This window comes from Tachypleus tridentatus, chromosome 11, assembly GCF_004210375.1.
Source record: "Tachypleus tridentatus isolate NWPU-2018 chromosome 11, ASM421037v1, whole genome shotgun sequence".
Lineage (NCBI taxonomy): Eukaryota > Metazoa > Arthropoda > Merostomata > Xiphosura > Limulidae > Tachypleus > Tachypleus tridentatus.
The window spans coordinates 95,889,788-95,913,295 of NC_134835.1; the positions used below are offsets into that span (position 1 = coordinate 95,889,788).

Genomic DNA, 23,508 nt, shown 5'->3' on the forward strand with positions numbered 1-23,508 from the left:
AGTAGAGGACAACAGGAAAACACCACTTGGAGAGATGAATAGATGAATAACCTACTCATTGCGTACTTCAAATAAATAGTTCTGGAGTTGGAGGCAACATGAAGAATATTATAAAAATGACTATATCTTTTCACTGATAAAGAGTTATTGAAGTAACGTAATAATGTTGGTCTTTTAATAGGTAAAAAAAGATATAATTGCCTTTTTGTATTGTAATTTGATGAAATTATATATAGATAAGTTTATTTTTCATTTTAGTATGACGCATCATGTCTTAACGTACACATGTCCAACTGTAACATGAAACAAGTAATGTCGAGACTACCGATCTTTTTTAAATGCCACACGAGGAATAGAAAAGATAGTCATTTAAATCTCAAACAATCGAAGTTACTTTAAATGAGGAGGTACAGGTTTTTTTATTCTCTTCCGAACTTCCTCTAGTAAAAATGATGGATTAGACATAGCATAATCTTTGTTGTTCCGGGATGTGAATCAAAAGCTCTGTGGATCGAGCCACTGCTCTATAGTTTTAATAGAGCAGTGCCATAACTGTGACACATTCAACTTCATATTTGAGTAAAAACAGTCACGTAGCTGTGAGTTGTTACTGACTAATGTGTCTCTCTCTATTTAATAGTTTTAAATTTTAGACATCTATGCAAAAAACTAAGGCCTCTCTGACTAGGCCGTTTAAGCTGTGTGTTGCAGAATATATCATTCAGGCTAAGAATGCCAGCACCAAAGCAACGTAAGATAATATAACAAATTACTTTACTACAATCATTCTTTTATAAATACTATACTTGCTGTGAACATTTGGCCTGGCAAGGTCAAGTGACTCGCAAACGTAATTTGAGCCTCTGTACCATCAAACATATTCGCCCCTTTCAGCCGTATGTTATAATAGTAAATCCCACTATTCGTTTGTCCCTTTTAGCTCAAGAGTTGGCTGATGATGTTTATCCTGGGTGGTAGTGGGCATCCGTCAAAATTGACGTTATCATTACCTGATCGTAGTGGTTTTTCACCTGATCTTTATTGAGGCTACATCGGAGAGCATCCCGGCCATCCAATATCTCCTCAGCTAGGCGTTTACGTTCGAAATCGAACATTTTCTGGAACCTTTTAAAACATTCCACTGGCAGATTTGGAGTTTTAACCGTCTACTTCGAAGTTCTTTTATTGTTCCAAGACGCTTGTGAATGGGAAAACTCATTAATCTATTGTTTAGTCACAATTTCAACCTCCTGTCATTTTGCTTCATCGAGTCCCTTCTGATCTCAGTTGATTGAGGTATAGAATTTAGAACTTTGTTCAGAGAGAAGTATCCCTTTGTTCAGGGAGAAGTATCTCTTCCCAATTTAGTTCCACAAGCTGTAAGATATCAACAGGATCTCCACGATTCGTGGTATTATTTGAATCAACCTGGACAGGTGGTTGTACCTTATTGAGGTCGCGGCGCTTATCCGAGACTTGCTTAGGAGTCTTTCGAGGTAGATGTCCTGCACAGAGAACATTGATGTTCTTACGGCCCGAGTATACTACTTTCACATACCGGAGGGTTTTCTTCCTTGAATCCATGAGATAGTATTCGTACAGCATTTCTGATGGTAGGATGCCAATGTCTCTTATGTTGAGATAAGCCCGACCTAGTCTTAAATTTCATTTTGCAGATCTCGCAACCGAAGTTGTTAGAATCTGCTACGAACGTGAAAGTTCGCCAATAGGGACATTTTAGAACATGTCAAGCGATAGCGTGATGGTTGCTATCATCTTTTCCTCAGAACTTATATGTGCCAACAAGTTGCGTTTGTTTGCCAGCTGGGCTGCAAGTTGAGAAAAAATCCTAAACTCGTGTGGACACAAGTCACATGTCATTTTTCTTACGGGTAGGTTTATAAACACTGTTGTCCCTACCCGTCCTGTGATAATACCTGTTCCTTTTCTTAATTCATAATTGCCATCCATCGTAATGATATGACTGTCATTTTTCTCGAGATTATATAACTTGAGCCGTCCACCTGTATGGTTCGGCGACTGTCACTAGTTGGGTAGGTACTATCTGCCGTAGTGGTGTGGTCGACACTCTTCTTTCTAGGCGAGGTAATATAACTTATGTTGTCCACCTGAGTAGTTCGGCGACTGTCACTAGTTGGGTAGGTACTATCTGCCGTAGTGGTGTGTTCGACACTCTTCTTTCTAGGCGAGGTAATATAACTTATGTTGTCCACCTGAGTAGTTCGGCTAGTATCTCCAGTGGTAGCAATGTCAGTTGCACCGGTTTCACTTTAGGTATGTGAACTGGTGTCGGAATAGGTGTCTGTCAATGTCTGTATTCCTGATGTTACGCTATTCATTCCCTCGTCGGAAGCTACAATTCAGTTTCCGGTTGGTGCCAAGTAGCTCGGGTTTGGCTGCCGTCCTGGCACACATCGAACGCCAAACCATAGTTTTTATCTATTAAACAACTTTCCATATTTCTAAAATGACCTGCTCTAATATAGGGTCGGCCAGGTCCCTATAAAATGCTAATACAGAGTAGGGCTGCAACCCCCTACCGGGTACCCGAATAGCTGATGAGTTCGGTAAGTCCTCATCACGGTTTGAAAGGTTACCATTCCTCGTCTGGGGTTTACTTCCCCTGCCTTTGGACGAATTCACCATGTGGGTGTTGGTGTTCTCCTTCTCGTGAGGAGGTATCTTCTGAGGAGAGTACTTTGCAATGTTCTGTGAGCTTAAAAGAGTTTTAATACCCCCTTAAGAGAGTCATAGTTACTCCAGCCGTTTACCCGAGCGTGGTTGAAATTTTTTACTTTGACTTTCGAACGGATTTTTCATTTTCATTTTTCTAACTGCACAATGTGACTTAAAAATCAAAGTGCATATCTTTGCTAAACTTCCTTCTGTAGGGCGCTTGAAGTAGTCATTTCCTGCTATTGATACTTTAGTGGACGTCACGTGCCATAACAAAAGAGGCACAGGGTGGCAAATTGCATATTGAAATTTGTGGTGGCAAGTTAATGTCTTAAAAATAACGACGTTTCTCATCTATGTTGTATAGACTTGCTAACGTTTTCAAATATAACTTCGGGAGATAAATGTGTACATACATACACACACACGCATAAATGTTTAAATTTTCATAATTCATATACAGTATTTAAATATTGATGCCATGCAATAATATGAAAGAATAGGTTGATAACGAATTATGTATTTAGAGAAATCTACTTCCAAAATATTGACAAAAGTTTATTTTAAAATGTATAACAATTAAACACTAATTTCTTGTAAAAATATTTATTTAAATTTACATTTGTTTCGGCTGTATGTACTCGGATTAAAAATATATAAAGCTTATCTATTTAATACTTCACTTTTGCGATTGATTATCTATTTATTTCATGGGACATGAAATTGCTTATATATATATATAAATATAAAGAGAATCTGGTATATTTGACAAGTCTTCAGGGAACTGAGAGAATATATGTGATTCAGAGATACTACTGTTACATATGAATTATGGAAACGTCGCAACAAGTTTTAAATTATTTAAATGGTAGAAATACAAATTTCTGTTCTTTTAAGAAAGTTTGGTTTGTTTTGAATTTTGCACAAAGTTACACGAGAGCTATCTGCGCTAGCCGTCCCTAATTTTGCAGGGAAGGCAGTTAATCATCACCATCCACCGCCAACTCTTGGGCTAGGCTTTCACCAATGAATAGTGGGATTGACCGTAACATTATAACGCAACCAAGGCTGAAAGGGCGAGCATGTTTGGTGTGACGGGGATTCGAACCTGTGACCCTAAGATTACGAGACGAGTGCCTTAACCATCCGGCCATGCTGGGCCTCAGGAGTGAAAGGGTTAAGGTATAGTGATAGGAACTCCGTTTAGGCGAAATATTTTATTTGTTTGTTTGTTTGTAATTAAGTATAAAGCTACACAGTGGGTAATCTGTGCACTGCTCGCCACGAGTATTGAAACCAGGTTTATAGCGTTGTAACTCCACAGATATGCTGCTGTGCCACTGGCGAAAGCGAACTCACATAATTGCTTTTTGTGTAATAAATGAAACATAAACAATAATAAAATCATATATTTTATATACATATTTTACATTTTGTCAAATATGCATATGAACATTTTTAATTTAAGAGTTTGAATCCGAGGCCTTTGGCGCACGCTTTTTGCTCTAGTTATAAACGCGCTGTTGTGTCTGTCAGTAGAGAAATTCTGTTATTTTTTATATAGTCATAACGAGTCACAAATACACGAACTGAAACAGCTTAAGAATCTGTGAAATTCCGTTTGTAGTACATTTTCACGTCACTAGAGTATAGCACTTTCACGTGCAGTATCAACAGTGTACACGTCAAGCTTGTTCCGAATACTCCTATCAACTCCAGGTTTATTACATCGAGAAACACATAGCTAATACCTTCAGTGGTCCACGTAGCTTTCACCAAATGAAGTTCTTCAGCCTGGACTGATCTTGTAAGTCCTTTCCTTAGTCGTGTACTGTTTTAAATGCTTTCAAAGTGAGAGGTACAAGCGTTACTTTCCTATACATGATATACGAACAGTAGTGTTACGGTAAAGCACAGATAAAGCATCCAACAGACAGAAACAAAGATTTAATCAACGCAACAATATAAAGCTAATCAAATCTGTGTGCATGTGTTGTTGCTATGGGAGACGAGCGAAATGAGCAAAACATTTGTAGATAAACTCGTAGTTCACGTGAGATGTATTTATATATATTTAGGTATCCATAAATAGGAATTATTTATGTTTGTGACATAAAGACTCTATAGAGTCATAGTGAAAATCATTTTCACGTTCATATATATTTAAATGTGGCTCAATATATATGTATAGTACTAATAACTAGCATAAATTATTTATATTGAAATTACATAACATAAAACAGTTGTTACGATTCACTTAAACAGTGCTTTCTTTTAACAACAGAAATAAAATGGAAAGTGCAAGGAATGAAACTTATGTTAAAATTAAGTTAACTAATCGTCATATTCAATGATTAAACAAATCTTCTATTGGAGACCCCTTGTTATTGATTTAATGTCATATCTTTAATCTTCATTTTCCATCTGCTTAAGTTATATTTGTTATTAGTTGGTACTTAGCTAATACCATATGTATACGTAATGTTTGCATATAACTTCAAAGCGTTATTGTAGTTGCGCTTTCAGACTTGTCATCTTTGTGAACCGCATTAGCTGGACGTCGGAACATGATACATAAGATGGTGATTTGTCATATAGCCTGTACAATTTTGTTGCTGTTGTTTGTCTTATAATAAAATTTGGCTGAAACTAGACAGAAATAAGATCAACACTTTCATTACTGCTTCTGAAGATACTAAATTGCAGTTACTGTTAGACATTATATAGGTGTCGCTAGAATTTTATAAGAAGACACTTCTGAGATAAATGGCAAGTGTAGGCCTAAGTAAGTATAAGCCGTGAATCAATAGCAATCCAGCACATTATACATTGAAGAAACGTGTTAATAATCGAAAGAGGTTTTGAGTATGAAATTGTAACCCGACGTATGATAGTTTTTACAGTTATAAACTTAACTTTCCTGACCGTCACAATTAAGTTAAGGATCATAACTGGTACCGTTTACACTTGACAACTGCTTGGCGTCCATTTGTTTTATCAACCAGTTGCCATGGAAACGTGAGTTTTTGGCTCAGTGTAAGAAGCCATGTTCAATAAAGTATTATACCTATTATATACACTCTACCGCAGTGGAGTTAAATTAAGGAACCATTGTAAAACAACTAAAATATTATTTGAGAGGGAAACGAAATTAACCTGTAATAGTCATTAATGATTCTTTTTGAACGCTTGAGTTAACCACAAGATTACATTACGTCAGCGGTGAATTTACTGACTTCCAACTCAAAAATCTGAGGTTCGATTTCACGTGGGATACAGACTGCAGATAACCTATTGTGTAGCTTTGTGAAGCCAAAACAAACAACAAAATTGCACAAATAAGTTACGTTTTACACGTAACAACAATGTTATAATATGGAAGTACCATAATTTGATATAATATCGTGATTTTTTTTATCTTATTGTAAAATGTTCTTCTGCATTATTTTAGTTCAAACCTATATGGTTTTACCTTGGATCATATCTCATTAAACATACTATAAGAAATGAAATAAGAAACTAAAATGTTATAGCTTTTGAAGATAAAATTTAATGTTTTGTTTGATAAAATATAAAACCGCTAAGTTAATATTGTGAGATAAGGGTCAGTAAAAAATGCATTATATATTCTCTTCTACAACAGTTGTAGGAATCAAACTATAGCGTTCCTAATATTAAATTATAAATGTTAAAAAAATGTTTGTACTAAATACAAAATTTTACTTACAACTGTTTTAATGTTTTGTTAATCTAACTGAACTTCTAATTTGTATTAAATTAATAACATTTTTTTACAGATTTGTGTTTAGATAACCCTGTAAGCCCGGCATGGCCAAGTGTGTTAAGGCGTGCGACTCGTAATCTGAGGGTCGCGGGTTCGCATCCCCGTCGCGCCAAACATGCTCGCCTTTTCAGCCGTGGGGGCGTTATAATGTGACGGTCAATCCCACTATTCGTGTGTAAAAGAGTAGCCCAAGAGTTGGCTGTGGGTGGTCATGACTAGCTGCATTTCCTCTAGTCTTACACTGCTAAATTAGGGACGACTAGCACAGACAGCCCTCGAGTAGCTTTGTGCGAAATTCATAAACAAACAAAACACCTGTTTAACACTGTCTTACACCTATATCAAATCTTACTTTAGTTGTAAGGTATGACACTATCTTATCCTTATTGTATTACTTATAAATTTGTTTGAAATATAATTTTCATGATATTTAATATATATTTTTGTCCCGTATTTTCGTCTAGATAATAAAAATTATTTTCGTATCATTCGATCAGTTACTTTTATAGTCTCGTTCATTATCTAACTTCTTACTTTAGGTTAACTGAAATTTCAACGTTTGTTCTTGGGTCACTCTTGGCCATTATTCTCTTTTTACCTGTGTGTGTAGAATATGATTACATGTTGTCTTAGTCCCTCCCCCGATATTTTTGGCACTTAAATATTCTGTAAGCCTAACCCAGATTTACGATTTTGTATATGCTTGTTTAAATAGAGTACCATTTATCATAACTTGTTATTTCAATAAGACATTAAAGTGATTTGGCTACTCATTCATTTCCATAGTTTTAGATTCTTGTTTCTTTTGGAATTTAACATCTTGGTCAATATACCTACTAGCCTTGCATTTTCGTTGGAATTTTATTTGTCTGAAAGGCCTTCTTTCACTGTATAGAATAGTGTGCCACTTACTATTATGATACTGATATCCCCCAAGTGGCACAGTGGTATGTCTGCTGACTTAGAATGCAAGAAACAGAGTTTCGATATCTGTGATGGGCAGTTCACAGATAGCTTTGTGCTTAACTTCAAACAAACAAACAAAAAATGTTGCTAGTATAATACCCCTTCCTTAAAATAATGTTCCACCTATTTAATATCTTGTTACTAGTATTATATCACTTACTTAACAATAGTGTGCCAACTATTTTATGTCTTAATACTAGTGTTATATCACTTGCTTAACAATAGTTTGCCATCTATTTTGTCTTGTTACTGGTATTACACCACTTGAACACATTCGTGGCATTTGTTCTTTGAATAACGTAGCGTCATCTGCAATGGATTAACTGAAGTCTGATACGTTTGATGTTTTAATCACATAACTTCATCTACAGTAGATTAACTGGAGTTTGGTACATTTGGTTTTTAAATCACCAGTAGATTAGCTGTTTTTTTATTTTTGGTATGATTCCTCTCTGCGTCTTTAGCGTCAGTTGGAATTCACGAGAAGTGTTTAGAAACAAAAAATAGAGTATGAGTAAACGATTCTTTCGATTCATAATTGTCCATTTGTTGTTAAATTTTTCTGTAATATGATGATGATGACGACCTCTGGTCAAGTAATTACTGCGATTGATAAATTCGAATGGACACTCTTTTCCCAAAGAGTATAACTTAGCACCTTTTGACTCATAAGATCTGCTTGAACGATGATTACAATTATGCTCTTAATTTCTTGAAGCAGCTGTACGCAGTCGGTTTCGTTAAAATACACTTACATTTTACTGAAGTGCTGTGACAAAGTTTATAAAATTATGAAAGAAGTACATGATACCTAATGGCAAACAACATCTGATTTAACATATCTTCAACATTACTGTTGTACCTGTATTTAGTTCTAAGCATATAAAATTATTTTTTATATAAATATTGGTCATTTTTATATCATTTCATTATGTCATGTTCATCGTATGAAAGTAAATCAGTGGCATTAGTCACTCTCATCTATCAGATAGCTAAGAAATTATTTATGATATTTCACGTTTTTTTTAATACAAAGCTTTTTATATATAGAAAAACTGATATTTATTTTAGTGGCTCAGGAAAGTATTAAGAAATAAAGTTTAAAGCTTTATTGGATTTTACATTGTTGGAACAGTTCATAAATCGAAAAAACTAGAAGGCTTTCTACGTATAAAAAATAATAAAACAATATTTCAAAACAAGTATTAGTCCAGCCATGTCCATTTCAGCTTGACTGTCTAACGTGAATATGTGAAGCTAATGTGATATTTTACAATTGTAGCTCAGTAAATTAACTGACTAAATTGTTACCTATTCACGAGATTTACAAAAACTATTTAACAAATTAACTTTCTAACGAGTTATCCAACATTTCATTCCAATTATATTCAGTCGAAGCACCAAATTTTAAACCTTCTTGATAAACTTACTTATAACGTCTTAATGATAATATAAAATTCTTACTTTGAAAACTACAACATTTACACTTCGAATATTCTAGAAGCCTAGTCTTAACTAAGGTTTACACCATTCTTCAGACAGTGCTTACTATGAAACTCTTCACACGTTATTGCAATAATAAATTGGAAAACACTTATACTACATAGCAAGAAAATGCATTAAAAGTTGTCAGAGGAAACGATTTATCAAACAATATATAACATGCTTAACTATAAACCTACAGATGGAATATTATTCTGCAAATGCTATCACGTGGCTTAAGTTTAAAATGTGGTTCACTAGAACAAGGAGTATTAATCGTTGTTCCTGTCTTAAGCCTATATTCCAATAGACTTTTGCACAATAAGTTCTATTTTTAAACTTTATTGTCAAATTATTAAAGATGATTTCTTAATACCACTTTTACACGGTGTGTATACGTTTAGTCATAACAGAATGAATAAATCATTTGAATGAAAAAAATGTGACTCTCCAAACATAGTATAAGTTGAAACTATACATTGTTTACTTGTTTGAAAGTATTTGTTGTTTTTACGTAATTCATAAGTCATAAGACTTATTAGAAAGTTTAAATAATTTTGATACTTAATAATTAGCTCTAGTTAAGACGCTTGAAAACACAGGCACTAGTTTATGAATTTCCGGAACTTCAGGAAAGGTCGTGGTTTATTTGAAGAAAAAGAGAGATGTTGGCTTACAGAAATCAGACTTCAGGCAAATAGAACAATACGATAGTATGCGGATCGATTTGTAAATATCTAAAAGGCACAACATTTAGGGTTTGTTTCCCAGGGTCGATTTACGAATGAAAAATATGAACATGAGCTTTGATTGAACCTTGAGTTGGTAAACAAAGCAAGTCCGTTACACATACTGAGTTAGTTTGGTTTATTTTGAATTTTGCGCAAAGCTACATGAGGGCTATTTGCGCTAGCCGTCCCTAATTTAGCAGTGTAAGACTAGAGGGAAGGCAGCTAGTCATCACCACCCACTGCCAACTCTTGGGCTACTCTTTTACCAACGAATAGTGGGGTTGGCTGCAACTTTATGACGCCCTCACGTTTTATATCAGGTTTTATATTCAGTATCATATACTAAGCGAGTACTTAGAATGGACATTGTTTCTGGTATGAGTTAGTTCTGAACCAGTTTGATTTTATTATCTACAGCTTTCTGTTCTTTTTCTTCCCCATTCAGACTGCTACGTGTCTGTGAGTACCTTAGAAAGTACTGAATTTAAAGGCGTGATTTGAGGACAGACTCATATAAAGAATCAATTTTCGCATACGTTCTCTTAATACTCTTAGAACATAGACATGCAACAATTGCATCTCCAAAATCGTGCGCACATGATTAGATTACTCAAGATTATAAATTATTTTGTTGTACAAGATCAACTTTTTAATGTATTATAAAAGCTTCAAGAACACGTACCTGAATGTAACTTTAAAAGAGAAAAATGCAACTGAGTGGGAAGATGAAATTTAAAAGTATATATGCTATATATCCTATGGATACTTATCTAATTCTTTATAAAGTTTAGTCAACGTGTTACACCTTTGCTGATGTTAGTTAGACTCTAGAAGATTAACAGACTGTTCAGTCACATTCGAGTATAACGTTCTTATAAGACAAGATATTTCAATACATTGAAACATTATATTCCATAATTTTAACTAGAGAACCAAAATCCGTGAATAAACTGTCCCTCGATATCTCATGGGTAATCTTAAGAGATTTATAACGCTAAAATCCGAGGACGCAGCGCAGATGCCAATTATGCACTTCTGTATTAGCTGAGTTTTTAAGATGTATTGAAAGATAAGTTTTAACATTGTATTATTACACCTTCAAACGTGCCGCATACATTATGCCGTAGATTTATTCACCATAATAATAAAGTATTCGTAACTACTTGATTAAATATCAGTGCATTTAACAGTGTTCTTAATTATCACTAAACTTGGGGTATTGTTATAACTTAGCATATATATTTGTTTAGATATAGGGCTCGATTAACGTCAACGTATACTGGATCCAAATTTCTCAATTCTAAGAGTAAAGTATGAAAAATTACACACCATAATGTTTTCTGTCATCATTAAACGTAACAGTGCAAGTACTGTTTCCTAGTGTTATCAACAGAAGACTGAGGAAATCGCGATAGTGTGAAAGCATTGGCTACTTGTAAGTTAGTACGAAATACCTGGGTAACAACACACACTTTTGGCGTTCTTGCACATATACTGAATATTACGCGTTATGGGAAAATAAGTCAAAGGCTCATTTATTAAAGCTTTGTTGACGCACGTGCTCTGTTTGCAGTAAAATGTTGGAGAAGAGAGAGGACGAAAAGTATAGCCATACTCTGAGTGAAAGGACCAAGTGCACGTATATAGCGTTCAGGTTATTTAAAACAAAAATATTATGTCATAGATACCTAGAGCGTGATCGTCAGCCAACAACATATTTGCTGCGAAAGTTACGTTTACAAGATTAGATCAAAAGATAAATACAAAACTGACGTAAAACGGCACAATACATGGTTTTCTTGTCTTGATATTTTTACATGTCCTGATGGTCTGGTGTCAACCTATAAACCACGAAGATGACTCACGTAACAAAATAAAAATGAAAGTTCCTATTGAAACCTTCAAACTGTTATAAAACCTATTTTTTATGTACCTATACCTGCATCAGTTTCATCTGGTTTTGAATCTGATGTCAATTGAAAAGTCTCTTGAACTATAGTTTCTCACACAAAATACTCTACTCTGTAGAGCTCTGAAATAGTCACTTATACGTCTCTCTATAAAACACTACTTTATGTGTATTTCTCCATAACGCTGCTGTGGACACGCATGTGTTTCCTTCTAAAGTCTAGAGCACTGTCATGGACACACACGTCTTTCTCGAGAGTCTGAGAGCACTGCCGTGGACACATATATGTCTCCCTCTAGAGGCTAGAGTACTGCCACTGACATGTATATTGGACACGCAAAAATCTCGTTTTAACTCTTGAAAATTTTGATATTTCGAAAGTTTACAACTTTCACGTTGTAATAAAATATCAACGTATACTGCTTTTTGCGTCTTGTTATATATCTACCAATAAACCTGGCACTCGGAGAATTATCTATTTATAAACAAGAAAGAGTACAAAGTGTAGTCAAGACCTGTGTAATAATCAAATATGTTTTTTTTTATGTTAAGATATACATGTGTCAGGGAAATACTAACTGCCACTTTTTTGTTTGTTTGTTTTTTAGGAATATATAAATATACAGAAGAAAGATTAACAACATCATTAAAAAAATGAGCGAGACGTGATGAGTAAAGGATGAAAACACAACTGTCAAGCTACTTTGCATATTGATGCTATCACGATTTCCCAATAGTAGCTATGAAGGTCCATTCACCACGATCAACCCAACCCCAAAGATCACCACCTGTATATCAGGTTTCCAAAGAAAAACTCTCTAGAGCTGTAATATTAAAGATTTGGTTTGGACTTTTTACTTTTTTGTTTGTTGCAGGAGCTATCTTGGTCGTCTTGGGAGTTGTTTTCTGGCAAACAGGTTTAGGAATTTTTCTTGGAGGCGTTTTTTCTCTGATTCTGGCTGTGCCCACGCTAGTTTTATACTTGTACATTCGCTGGCGGAAAGTTGTGACAAACAATAAGGGCAGAAAAAACCACAACACTATATCTACTATTGGCAATCCAGATTTCTATACTCCAACACTCCTTCAACTCAAATCTGACTACCCCATGGGACCTCTTCTCATCCTGACACTTCCCAAAAACAAGCGCACTTCGCTGTCTCAGTCGCTAAGTGACAACATTGTGGAATCAACTCCTGAAATTAGTGGAAAGAAGTAAGTATGATCAAAAGTTGTATAATGTTACGAAAATTCTGTCAGATTCCTCGGCTTCATAAAAACCCACTCTGTTTTTTGTTTTTTTTCAATTCCAAATGTTTCATTATCTGTGGTTGGCACAGCCCTAATAGCCTATTTGTGTAGGTTTGAGCTGAACGACAAACAAATAAAACAAAGTACCTATATTTGCTTGGTTCAGTATAAATGCTTGTCACGTTTTATGTATGGGTGTCTGTGACTTGGCGATAAATTTCAACAATAAACAAACGTCATCAGTCCATTTGTTTTAAAATAATACGAGTTAAACAGACAAATGTTTGTTGCACTGTTGGTCACGAATTAAATAATCGTTTTTTTTTTCGTCATAGTCTGACGCAGAAGCTAAGTTACCTTAGAACACAATTTGACAAGACGAACTATTATTACCTACTCTGTTCTTACAATAAAATCTATTATAACACTATGTAACAAAATTTTTACTTTTTCTTGTTCTGAGGCAGAAAGTGTTATTTCCCAAATGTTTATGCCTAAAGTAAATGGAAAAGACCTATTTTTCTCTTCAAACCTTGCTTTTGAGACCTTGGTTATGAAATTTTCAAATTTACCCATTTTTCCAGAACATTCCAGGTAGATTCAGTGCTGAGCAGCTGATATAGAATTTTCAAGAACTTTCTAGAATATTGTAGAACTTACGAGAATTTTCAAGAACCTTTCAGAATTGTCTAGAACTTTCGATAGTAATGTATATATATACTGGGACTCACCACTCACCACTTCAGTTTAGTTCTAGCTGCCTAAATGAACACATAGACCTATCTGATTTTATCAGAGATGGCATCAAGAAGCTGCAAGCATTCTACAGATGCATTCTGCTATGTGTGTGGCCAGTTTGTCAAGATAAGAGTGAAAAAGTACTCTGTGGCAGTATCTGCTAAAATGTGTGAAGCCTACAAGCCTGGGGACCACATTGTACCTGCGAGCACTGCAAGAAAACTCTAGAAGGTAAGACTCACAATTTTTGTTTGCTTGAACAGTAAGATTTTACATTATACAAATTTTAGACCTTTTAAAATTCGGTGCACCTCAAAAAAGAATACAGCAACGTCAAGACCTTGCTAGAAGCCTTAATGTATGATAAATATGGCTGGTAGGTTATAGGAGACTTCGAAATGGTGGCATTCCTGATGGGTCTCCAAGGAGGCTTTATCGAGTTTTCCTGATATCTTTGCCTTTGGGACAGCAGGGACACCGCAGCGCACTACAACAAGAAGTACTGGCCACAACGGACCGAATTCTCTGTGGAGAGGCACAATGTCAAGTGTGAGCCACTAGTGGACCTCCAGAAGGTGTTGTTCCCACCATTGCCATAAAATTGGATCTTATGAAACAATTTGTCACAGCTCTTGATAAGGAGTCTGCAACCTTTGAGACTTCTTCCCTGAGCTGTCTGGAGTGCACATAATTCTTCAAAAAGCTTAGTAGGAAGGAAAAAAGTTTGAGGCAGCTTTGTCGCAGTGGTTCGGGGCTTCTTAGGCTTCACAAGGCCGAAGATTATGTGGAACTGGTTGATACTCTGGAGATAAATTAGGTAAAATGGGCTGCAGGATGTCCCTGAAAGTCCATATCCTTGACGCTCATCTTGATAAATTCAAGGAGAACATGGGAGTATACTCAGAAGAGCAAGGCGAGCTCTTCCACCAAGATATACCTGACTTTGAATGCCGCTCCTTGGGGAGCGTATAACAAAAACATGATTGCGAACTATATTTGGGGGCTGATACGTGAAAGTGATTTACATTACAGTTGCAAATCTCACAAACTACTCACTTCTAAACATTTTTGTATAACTTTAGCATAAATACATGTAAATCTTGATTCATATGTTGTTTTATTCAGACCTTATGTAAATGAAAATGTGCAAATTTGCCCATTTTTACATAGAGAATAGGTTAATTTCTAAATTTCATTATCCATGTCACAAAAGCAATGTTTGAAGGGAATAATGGTCATTTTCTGTACTTTTACAACATAAGCAATTAAGAAATAACACATGCTATCCAGGAACAAAATTTGTATAATATGGTGTAATTTCTCTTTAAAATTCGCCGCTATACACGTTATAGATAAACTGAATCGCTCAGTCTACGTTTATCTTACTATCGCGAACTACATTTTTGACGCGTATTTGTAGTGCGACTGAGACCTAAAACGATATTAAGATTCAATAACACTCAACTTAAACGAGAAAATTTTGAAGGTTTTTGTAACATGAAGCAATAATACAACAATAATACTATAGTGTGCTTGAAAATATTTTATTCAAGTTATATATAAGTCACAACGCTCGTATCAACAACATGCATGGTGAACGTTAAAATAAAGTAAAACATAGGGTAAAACAAGAACTTTAGAATATAAATTGCACACATACATAAATATAATAATAATAATATTTATTTCATGCTTATATCACAATAATGTCTCATTTTGTTGCTCCTTCCAATCCTGAACATATGCTGATACTGCTAACCAACAGAAACTTTGTATATTTATTTTTATTAAAATTGCATATAGACAATTTTTGTACTAGATGCTATTATTTCCCACGATTCCTAATGTTTTTAAGCTAAGTAGCTTTTGTTTTTACTCAGTGAAATAAATTAAAATAGTGCATTAATGAAAGCTGTACAAGCAATAGGTAAATGTGTGTTATTTCCTATGATCAGATAGACATTCGTATCAATTATTCATACAAGAAGCTCATGATCTGTCCACTGGGTAGAATTTAACTTGGATTTTAGTGTCATAAGTCGTCCGTAAATTCTCCTCTGACCTACCAGAGGACACAGACAGATGTACTAATCATTATTTATAGTATCTTAATGTTTCTTATTCATTTCTTACTTCGAATAAATATTCATTATATATATTGACACTACACAGACATTATATTTCTGATGCTAAATGAATAGTTTCTTTCTAACTTCTTCAGAAGTTCAATAAACCCACGCAAGAGTAACCTTCCACCGCTTGCAAGTACAGAAACTTTATCACCATCGGTTGTGAGCCTCAGTACTACCATCTAGAGGTTTGGTAAAAATTTTGTCTCTACACAACTTAAAGAAACCTCGGGAAAAAATGTAATGACTAGTTTGCATTCAAATAAAAATAACTATGAGAAGTTAATAAGTAATAACTTTTTTGTAGTAACTAATATGACTTATAAAAAATTAACATAAACTTTTGTTACATGATGTTATAACATGTCTGGTGACACACTGTAAAATACGCTGCATAATTCCAGATGTGTTAATTATTATATAATCTAACGATATGGCATATTAAATATTGTCGCTAAATTGTGTTACGTGTATACCGTTTTTTGTGTTTTACTTCTTATCAACAAATGTGTAACCAAACATAAATCACATGTATTTGTTTCTAAGTCATTCTAAGATATAAGTTCTTATTATAGAAATCGAACTACAGATTCTTTTTGTACTCCAGTGGTCGCGAAAAGGGTCGCTTGGCCAAACAATGACCACTTACGTTTAGACCTGGCCCGGAATGGTCAGGTGGTTAAGGCACTCGATTCGTAATCTGAGGGTCGTGGGTTCGAATCTCCGTTACACCAAACACGCTCACCCTATTGACGGTGGGTGGTAATGACTAGCTGCCTTCCCTCTAGTTTTACACTGCAAAATTAGGGACGACTAGTGCAGATAGCCCTAAAGTATTTTTGCGCGAAATTCAAAACAAATCAAACGTTTAGACTTATTCTGTGATATTTCAGTAATTATATCATGTTGTTGTTGTGTTGGTGTAGTAATGTTCATGTTAAAATGAATTTAAAAATTGGGTATTTGCAAGCCATATAAATAGTTCTGAATGTACAGTGGAAAAAGATAAACCAATAAGCTGTGTGAGGAGTGAAGATATTAAAACTTAGCGGAATCTGTAAAAGGAATGCTGCAAACAATGCAGTTCAATAAATGTTGGTAGTGTACTGCACAATGAAGAGAAATAGTCAGTGACCAATGAATATTCTTCAAGTCCTCAGTTTCACCTCAAGGCTTTATTAAAAAATAGACAATACTGAACATAAGCCCAGTCCAAACGGAACAAAACAGATGACATAATTCGAAATGATAACAATCGGGTCTTATGTACTGTTTGGCATTGTGAACAGTAAAGAGGGTAACAACAATAAATGCGTAACAATATAAACTAGATGAAGAAAATATCAATTTAAAAGCGAAAACAAAGGGGTGCAAAAGTAAAGATTCACGTTTAATAACTATATAGAAGTATATTCTGTTTATAAAAAACAAATAAAAGAAATGGTATTAAAACACCCATTTCCACGTTCAGAAATCTATAACATTTAAAGTAGCAACTCTCTATCCCTGCTATCTGAAGACGTCTTAAGTTTCATGATAAAGGATTTTACTTTTTTCCAAGAAATAATTGCATATTCTTTATACCCTAATACCAGAAAATTGATCGGAGTTAGACAATCCATGCACATCAATAAAACACAACACGCTGCAACCACGGAAGTGTTCTATGAAGGCTCTCTTATATCTCAGTTTCATTACAATTTACATAAAAGATTCTCTAAACTGCAGCTTTTTTCAACATTCTTAGATTCCATGCGATACAGTTATTTTTCTGGCAATGATTGTTTCTTATTGTTGCTTTTTTTATATCAAGTGTAATGTATGCGCTTTTAGCAAACATTCTATGTTTTATTAGACATATATGGAAACCAACATTCTTAATGATATAATCAAGTCTAGGACTAACAAAAAGTGTTTGTAACGCAACATTTTCTTCTTTAATCCCGTTTGTTTTTGTTTTTGGTGTGTGTGTTTTTTTTGTTATGAATGGGACCATTTTCGGAATAACCATTGAATTTCAAAATCTATAGATCTACTCTTGAATCCCCTAAATAACCGGTTCTGGTATATAGCTAATAATCATAAGTCACGGTTTATGAGATAGGTAATTTCAAAACAACAGCTTTTTTGATGGTATTTTATGCGCGTTACGAACTGCTTTACTACCCCATACAACCACAGAAACGTCTAAAAGTGTAAGCACTCACCAGAAAGAGTATATTTGGAAGAAATCTAGATATCATCGTGAATCTGCTTCAGGAAATGATGAAAGCGAATCAAGCTGTTTAAATCATCGTTCTAAGTCATAAATACAATCAGTAAAATGCAACCAGAGGATAAAAGGTTGTTCAACCCAAAATTCCCAGACTTTGGTTGCCTTAATTTCAATGGCCTGTATGAACACTATAATAAAGGTTACAACTATACGAAATTATCTTTAGTTACTCCTGTATGACGGTAAATTTGGTTGCTGAACCTGAAAATATTCCTCGAAACGTATTTCAGAAATCTGCACGTATCAGACAGAGATACCACATTAGTCTTATGTTCCAATTCCCTCCTCGAAAGCATGTATATCCAACGAAACAACAATGAATATAAGAGAAGCAAATATGTACAAGGCTGAGACTTTTGTATACATATAACTAGTTTGGAGTAAATATTTGAACAACAAAGCAGACAGGTAAGAATTTCAAATGTGAAGTTCCTTTTCATCATCTTATGAGGGTATTAATTAACACTAGCAATGTGTTAAGACATTGCAAGTTAACTCCATAAATAAAATTAAAATGCTTTGATAAGCCTGTACATAATCTACTTCATGTATTCCATGTATGATAAACAGACCACTTTATATACTGTCTAAACTTGTAAAAGATGTGAACTGGGACTGTCTTGGTTATAGCAAAGCCACATTGAACTATCTGCTGAGTCCACCTAAGGGAATCAAACTCCTGATTTTAGCATTGTAAATCCGTAAACTTACCGCTGTATCAGCAGGGGTCAGCTCTATACAAACTGGTTTGATTTGTTTTGAATTTTGCACAAAGTCACACAAGGGTTATCTGCACTAGCCATCCCTAATTTAGCAGTGTTAGACTAGACGGAAGGCAGCTAGTCATCACCATCCATCGCTAACTCTTTTACCAATGAATAGCAGGATTGACCGTCACATTATAACGCTGCCACAGCTGAAAGGGCAAACATGTTTGGTGTGATGAGGATTCTAATCCGTGACCCTTGGATTATGAGTTGAGTGCCTTAACCACCTGGCCATGCCGGGCCCTATACAAACTGTACCACAAGTTCAAGCACTTGTCATTCAGATATTAGACTTAAGATATATATAAAAAATATATACAAAAACAAAATTATAGAAAAGATGTATCAGTTTATATAATATGTATAAAAATATGCAGGTACAGAAAACATTTATGTAAAAGTAACAAAATACACACATTAGATGTAATAAGTAAAACGCTAATGAGAAGTGTATTACATTTAAAAAGAAATATACTGTAAATGCTAATAATATAAAAACATTTACAACTACTTCAAGGAAATATTAGTTTCCTGGGTTTTAAACAAGCAATTATGAAACTAACAAAATTAAACAATTTAGGTTGTTGTTTATCTTGGATATTGGAAATAGTTAAAATTGTTTTTATGTAATGTTTTGGAGGAATTGGGACATGCATATACCCAACCAATTAAAGATAAAAACATTTATGTATAATATAGCCAAAGTTATAATTATATTCATGCACTTTTGTAAACAAAAACATTACATCGCATGATGGAACCTAACAAGACATCATAATCCTACATACAGAAAGAATTAGGAACTTCTTCTGAAAAAGGATAGAACCAGATCATTTAAGAAAATTAAAGTAATCTTTCATTCAATATACATGAGACAAAACAAATAAATTAATTAATGCAATAGCTTTTATTTTATCAAAATGAAAATACAAGGGGAAAGTCATACAAATGAGCAAGAGAAATGCTATGTAATACAAACTGGATCAAAATTGACAACTTAAAGATGAGTCAACTCACAATTTGTCATATCAGTGTCAAAGGTTTATTTAATATATTGTAGAAATAACAGTTATTCAGTAATATATAAAACCATAAACATAATTTACTTTAAAATTCTAATGAGTTTCACCACAGATAAAATAATTTGCCACTACTCAATTTGAATCAAAATTTATCATTTATAATATTTTCTGACCCCTGAATAAGTAACATAAATGTTCTTGGAAACTAAGCACACTGTAAAATCCATTTTTTTGTTTACGATTTCTCACAAAATCTAAGAAAAGTCAGTTCTAATTTTTTGTTACTGTTTACAGTTGTGTGTGTGTTTTCGTATAACAAAACCACATCGGGCTATCTGTTGAGCCTACTGAGGGAAATTGAACCCCTGATTTTAGCGCTGTAGATCCATAGACTTACTGCTGTACTAGTGGGAGGAAATTACAATTGTATTGAGTTCTCAGGTATTCCAGTGGGAAGGTTTAATTAGTAAGTTAGCCACATTCATGACTTTTAATGTGAAAAAACAAACACCAAATTATTTTTATTTTACTATGATTTAAATCCAGCACATAACTTCATTCTATTTGCATCCTATTTCATGAAACATTTTATCTTCTTCAAAACGGAACAACTAAAAAGCCATTTATTATTTTACAGAGTTTAATAAATGATGAAAAAAATAATCGTCATAAATAAGATTTAAAAAAAAACAGATTATCAAACCAATAAAACAGTTTATTCATTTTCCACAACTTAAAATATTAGATTGTTATAAATAAATAAAAAGCCACTTCTAAATTGTGAATTATATTCAGTAACTCATGAATATACTGACACAACTATCTTTGCTGTAGTAAACCAGAAATATGTATATATTTTCTCATATCTTTTATTGGTAAATTACAGTTACCAATGATTAAAAGTGTAAAATTACATTTTAATTATTTCTTACAAAGGTCAAAAATTAGTTGTGAAGCTGACATAAAATGCATTGTGGTTACTAGTTTTCTATATTTACTTTTTTTACAGTTTTTTTTGTGATAAAAATAATTAGAATTGTTCCTTTTTTCTACTAAGGAATCCTTCCTCATCTACAAAATTTGTTTACTTGTCTGACAAAAAGATACCATTATTGCAAAATATACACACTCACATCTGCAGCAGCAGAAGAATGAGAATATCATCCACAAATCTCAACAGAGATTCATTTTTAGTTTCAAGACAAATGTCCACTTGCACTATTAATTAACAAATTTAACTTAAAATGTCACTCAATTATGCATCAGAGGTGTGTTCAAAGTTTGTGCCATGATACTGTATTTAAAATGTTTAAAACCAATAAAGTATTGAAAATTCAGTATGTTACCATGTTTTTAAGTAAGTTGCAGTGCAAAGGTGTAGTTACTGTGTATTATAGTCGTCTTTGCTATCAAAGTAAGGATAACTGGAGCATTTAAAGTATATTACAACCTCAAAGTAAGAAGTAAAATAAGTTGTGTATTTTATTTATAATAAGGTGTAATAACAGTGGTGTGTTTAATGTATATTTTAACGCTATTGTTGCTTTTAAAGTAAGGTTCAATATTGTTGTTCACTGAATAACTCCAAAGTAAGTTTTAATGTCATTGGTATGTTGAAGTAAAGATTCACAATCAATATGTCAAGATAAAGATTCATTATCACTATTGAGTTGAAAATGTTCAAAAGTATACATGTGGTTGAATAAACTGCAACATAAGGAAGGTGACCATAGATAGTTGCATGTCACTGGTGTGTTTTGTTAACATGTACAATAACTTTAACACCTCCTTGCTGCAACTCACTTTTTAAACTTTTAATTGTCAAAAACTGTAATATTTATTATCACAAGATCAGTTTTTGTCACCCTGTACAACTGAATATCAACAAATTAAACTAAGGAGATAGTTTTCAAAAATATTTTATTATAAACAAGAAACAACAAACTTAAACACACAGACAAACTTATATCATCATTCAGTTTAATTACATTAATTTTAAATTATTTTTTGCACTAAAATTGAGGAATAAAACATATGGTTTACATGTCAACAGATAATTCATCTAAGCTGTTGCTTCAAAAAGGAGCATTAATGAAATTAATGAAATATTTATGAACATGGATGCATTGTTTTTCAAAAACAGGATTCTTCAGATTATATAAAGTATGCATTTTTTTAATTATAAGAATTATTGTATACTTTGTATTTTTATGCACAGACACAAAATGTAAAAAGAGGTTATACGTTTATAAAATAGTTACTGTATTACAATGTAAGGTATAACATTTTCTGACAATACAGTTACGAAAAGTACTTTCCAACAATATATGTAGTCACATAAAAGCCAGTAACAGCATCCCAATTTACAGGTTGCCCAAAACTATATGAAAAAAACAACACACACACATTACAAGAGCAACTGCACTAGATTACACATACACTGTATGTGATTATTTTTTATAATTACTGAAAAAAATACGTGATTTATAGATTTTCACAAAAATATATATACTCTTCCTGAGATACAAAAATTATATACTAGACTCATATAATATGAACTGTGGTACCATCTGGTGGCAGTCTTCTTGAGGATAGAAGATCATTATAAGTTGGAAGACCAGATGAAGTACAAGAAACAGGCATATATTCACTTCTGAAAAAAAAAGAAAAATGCTGAACATGAAAGTTTCAAGTTCAATTAGCTAAGTTGAGAGTAAAGCTCTTTCCTGACTGCTTAATCTATGCTTCATTTGAAGGATTAGAAACAATTTTGCCTATAACATAGTCTCATTTCAAACTTTTCCAGTTATTTTGAAAATACTGGAGGTATGAATAATGTTGGTCCAAGGGTAAAAGCGCTTAAGTCGGATTCGCAATTAACAGATTATAAAATTGCTTAAAGGGATTCTCTAAACCTAAGTTTAAGATTAGCTATTCCCATTTGGTGCTGCCCTTAATATGCAAATTTTATTTACGCATGATACAAGCCTTCCACCCTCTCTATTGGAACTGCAAACTTTGACACCAGATGTTAGCACTGGAAAAAAGTGGCGATGAAGGGTGGGAAGTTTGAAAAGAGGTAGGTATTTATCAGAAATATATTAGTATATGAAAATTATAACTTCTGATACATACTTACCATCTCTCATAAGATTAGCTAGAATTCCATACTGAGAAGGAGGAGGGACTGATGTGTGGGAAAAACAGAAGTATTTCTGAAAGCATCCAAATTATACCCCTGAAAATGAGAGATTCAGATCCATAGATCAGAAGAGGAGAACAGCACCAAACCTGAGACAGCTACACTTTCCCCTTTGGTGAAATATATAGGATATAAGGGTGGAAAATGAGAGGAGTGCATCTTAATTGGAGAGAATGTAGCAAGAAGGTTATCATAACCAGCAAAAAATACTGTAACTCAATTCCACAGTAAGAAAGGTGGGTAAACAGGGATGCACTCCTTGGACAGGATGAGGTTCCTACCATCTTCACCTCAAATCCAAGAACTGGGGATTACAAACCCCTCGGATTCCTTGTGCAACAGATTAACTTATATACATTTATTTTAATACCTATTTTTGTTTTAATATAACATGTATTTAGAAATGCATGTAACGTATATTGTTAAATGTGTATTGTAAAAGTCCTGTCTGTTCTTTAAATTTGTAAGAGATTTTCAAGCATAAGAATCAACAGTGTGTGTATGTAAAATACTAGTGATTGCCAGTAATACTGCCAGCTAAATTTTTGAAAATAA

General features: G+C 33.7%; 1 protein-coding gene across 1 annotated transcript; it reads left to right on the top strand.

Moving 5' to 3' along the window:
- The first annotated feature begins 4,162 nt into the window (after positions 1-4,162).
- On the top strand, positions 4,163-19,136 carry LOC143232834 (uncharacterized). The gene is made up of 3 exons (XM_076468754.1): positions 4,163-4,504; positions 12,178-12,784; positions 15,780-19,136. Exons 2-3 carry the CDS (start codon positions 12,312-12,314, stop codon positions 15,871-15,873), a joined length of 567 nt encoding a protein of 188 aa, XP_076324869.1. The 5' UTR covers positions 4,163-4,504; positions 12,178-12,311; the 3' UTR covers positions 15,874-19,136.
- The last annotated feature ends 4,372 nt before the right edge of the window (positions 19,137-23,508 follow it).

Bases quoted from the DNA above. Each gene is read 5' to 3' on its own strand.
- LOC143232834 (XM_076468754.1), top strand. From the start codon at position 12,312: ATGAAGGTCCATTCACCACGATCAACCCAACCCCAAAGATCACCACCT. The intron at 12,785-15,779 runs GTAAGTATGATC...TAACTTCTTCAG, and splicing joins CCTGAAATTAGTGGAAAGAA to AAGTTCAATAAACCCACGCA.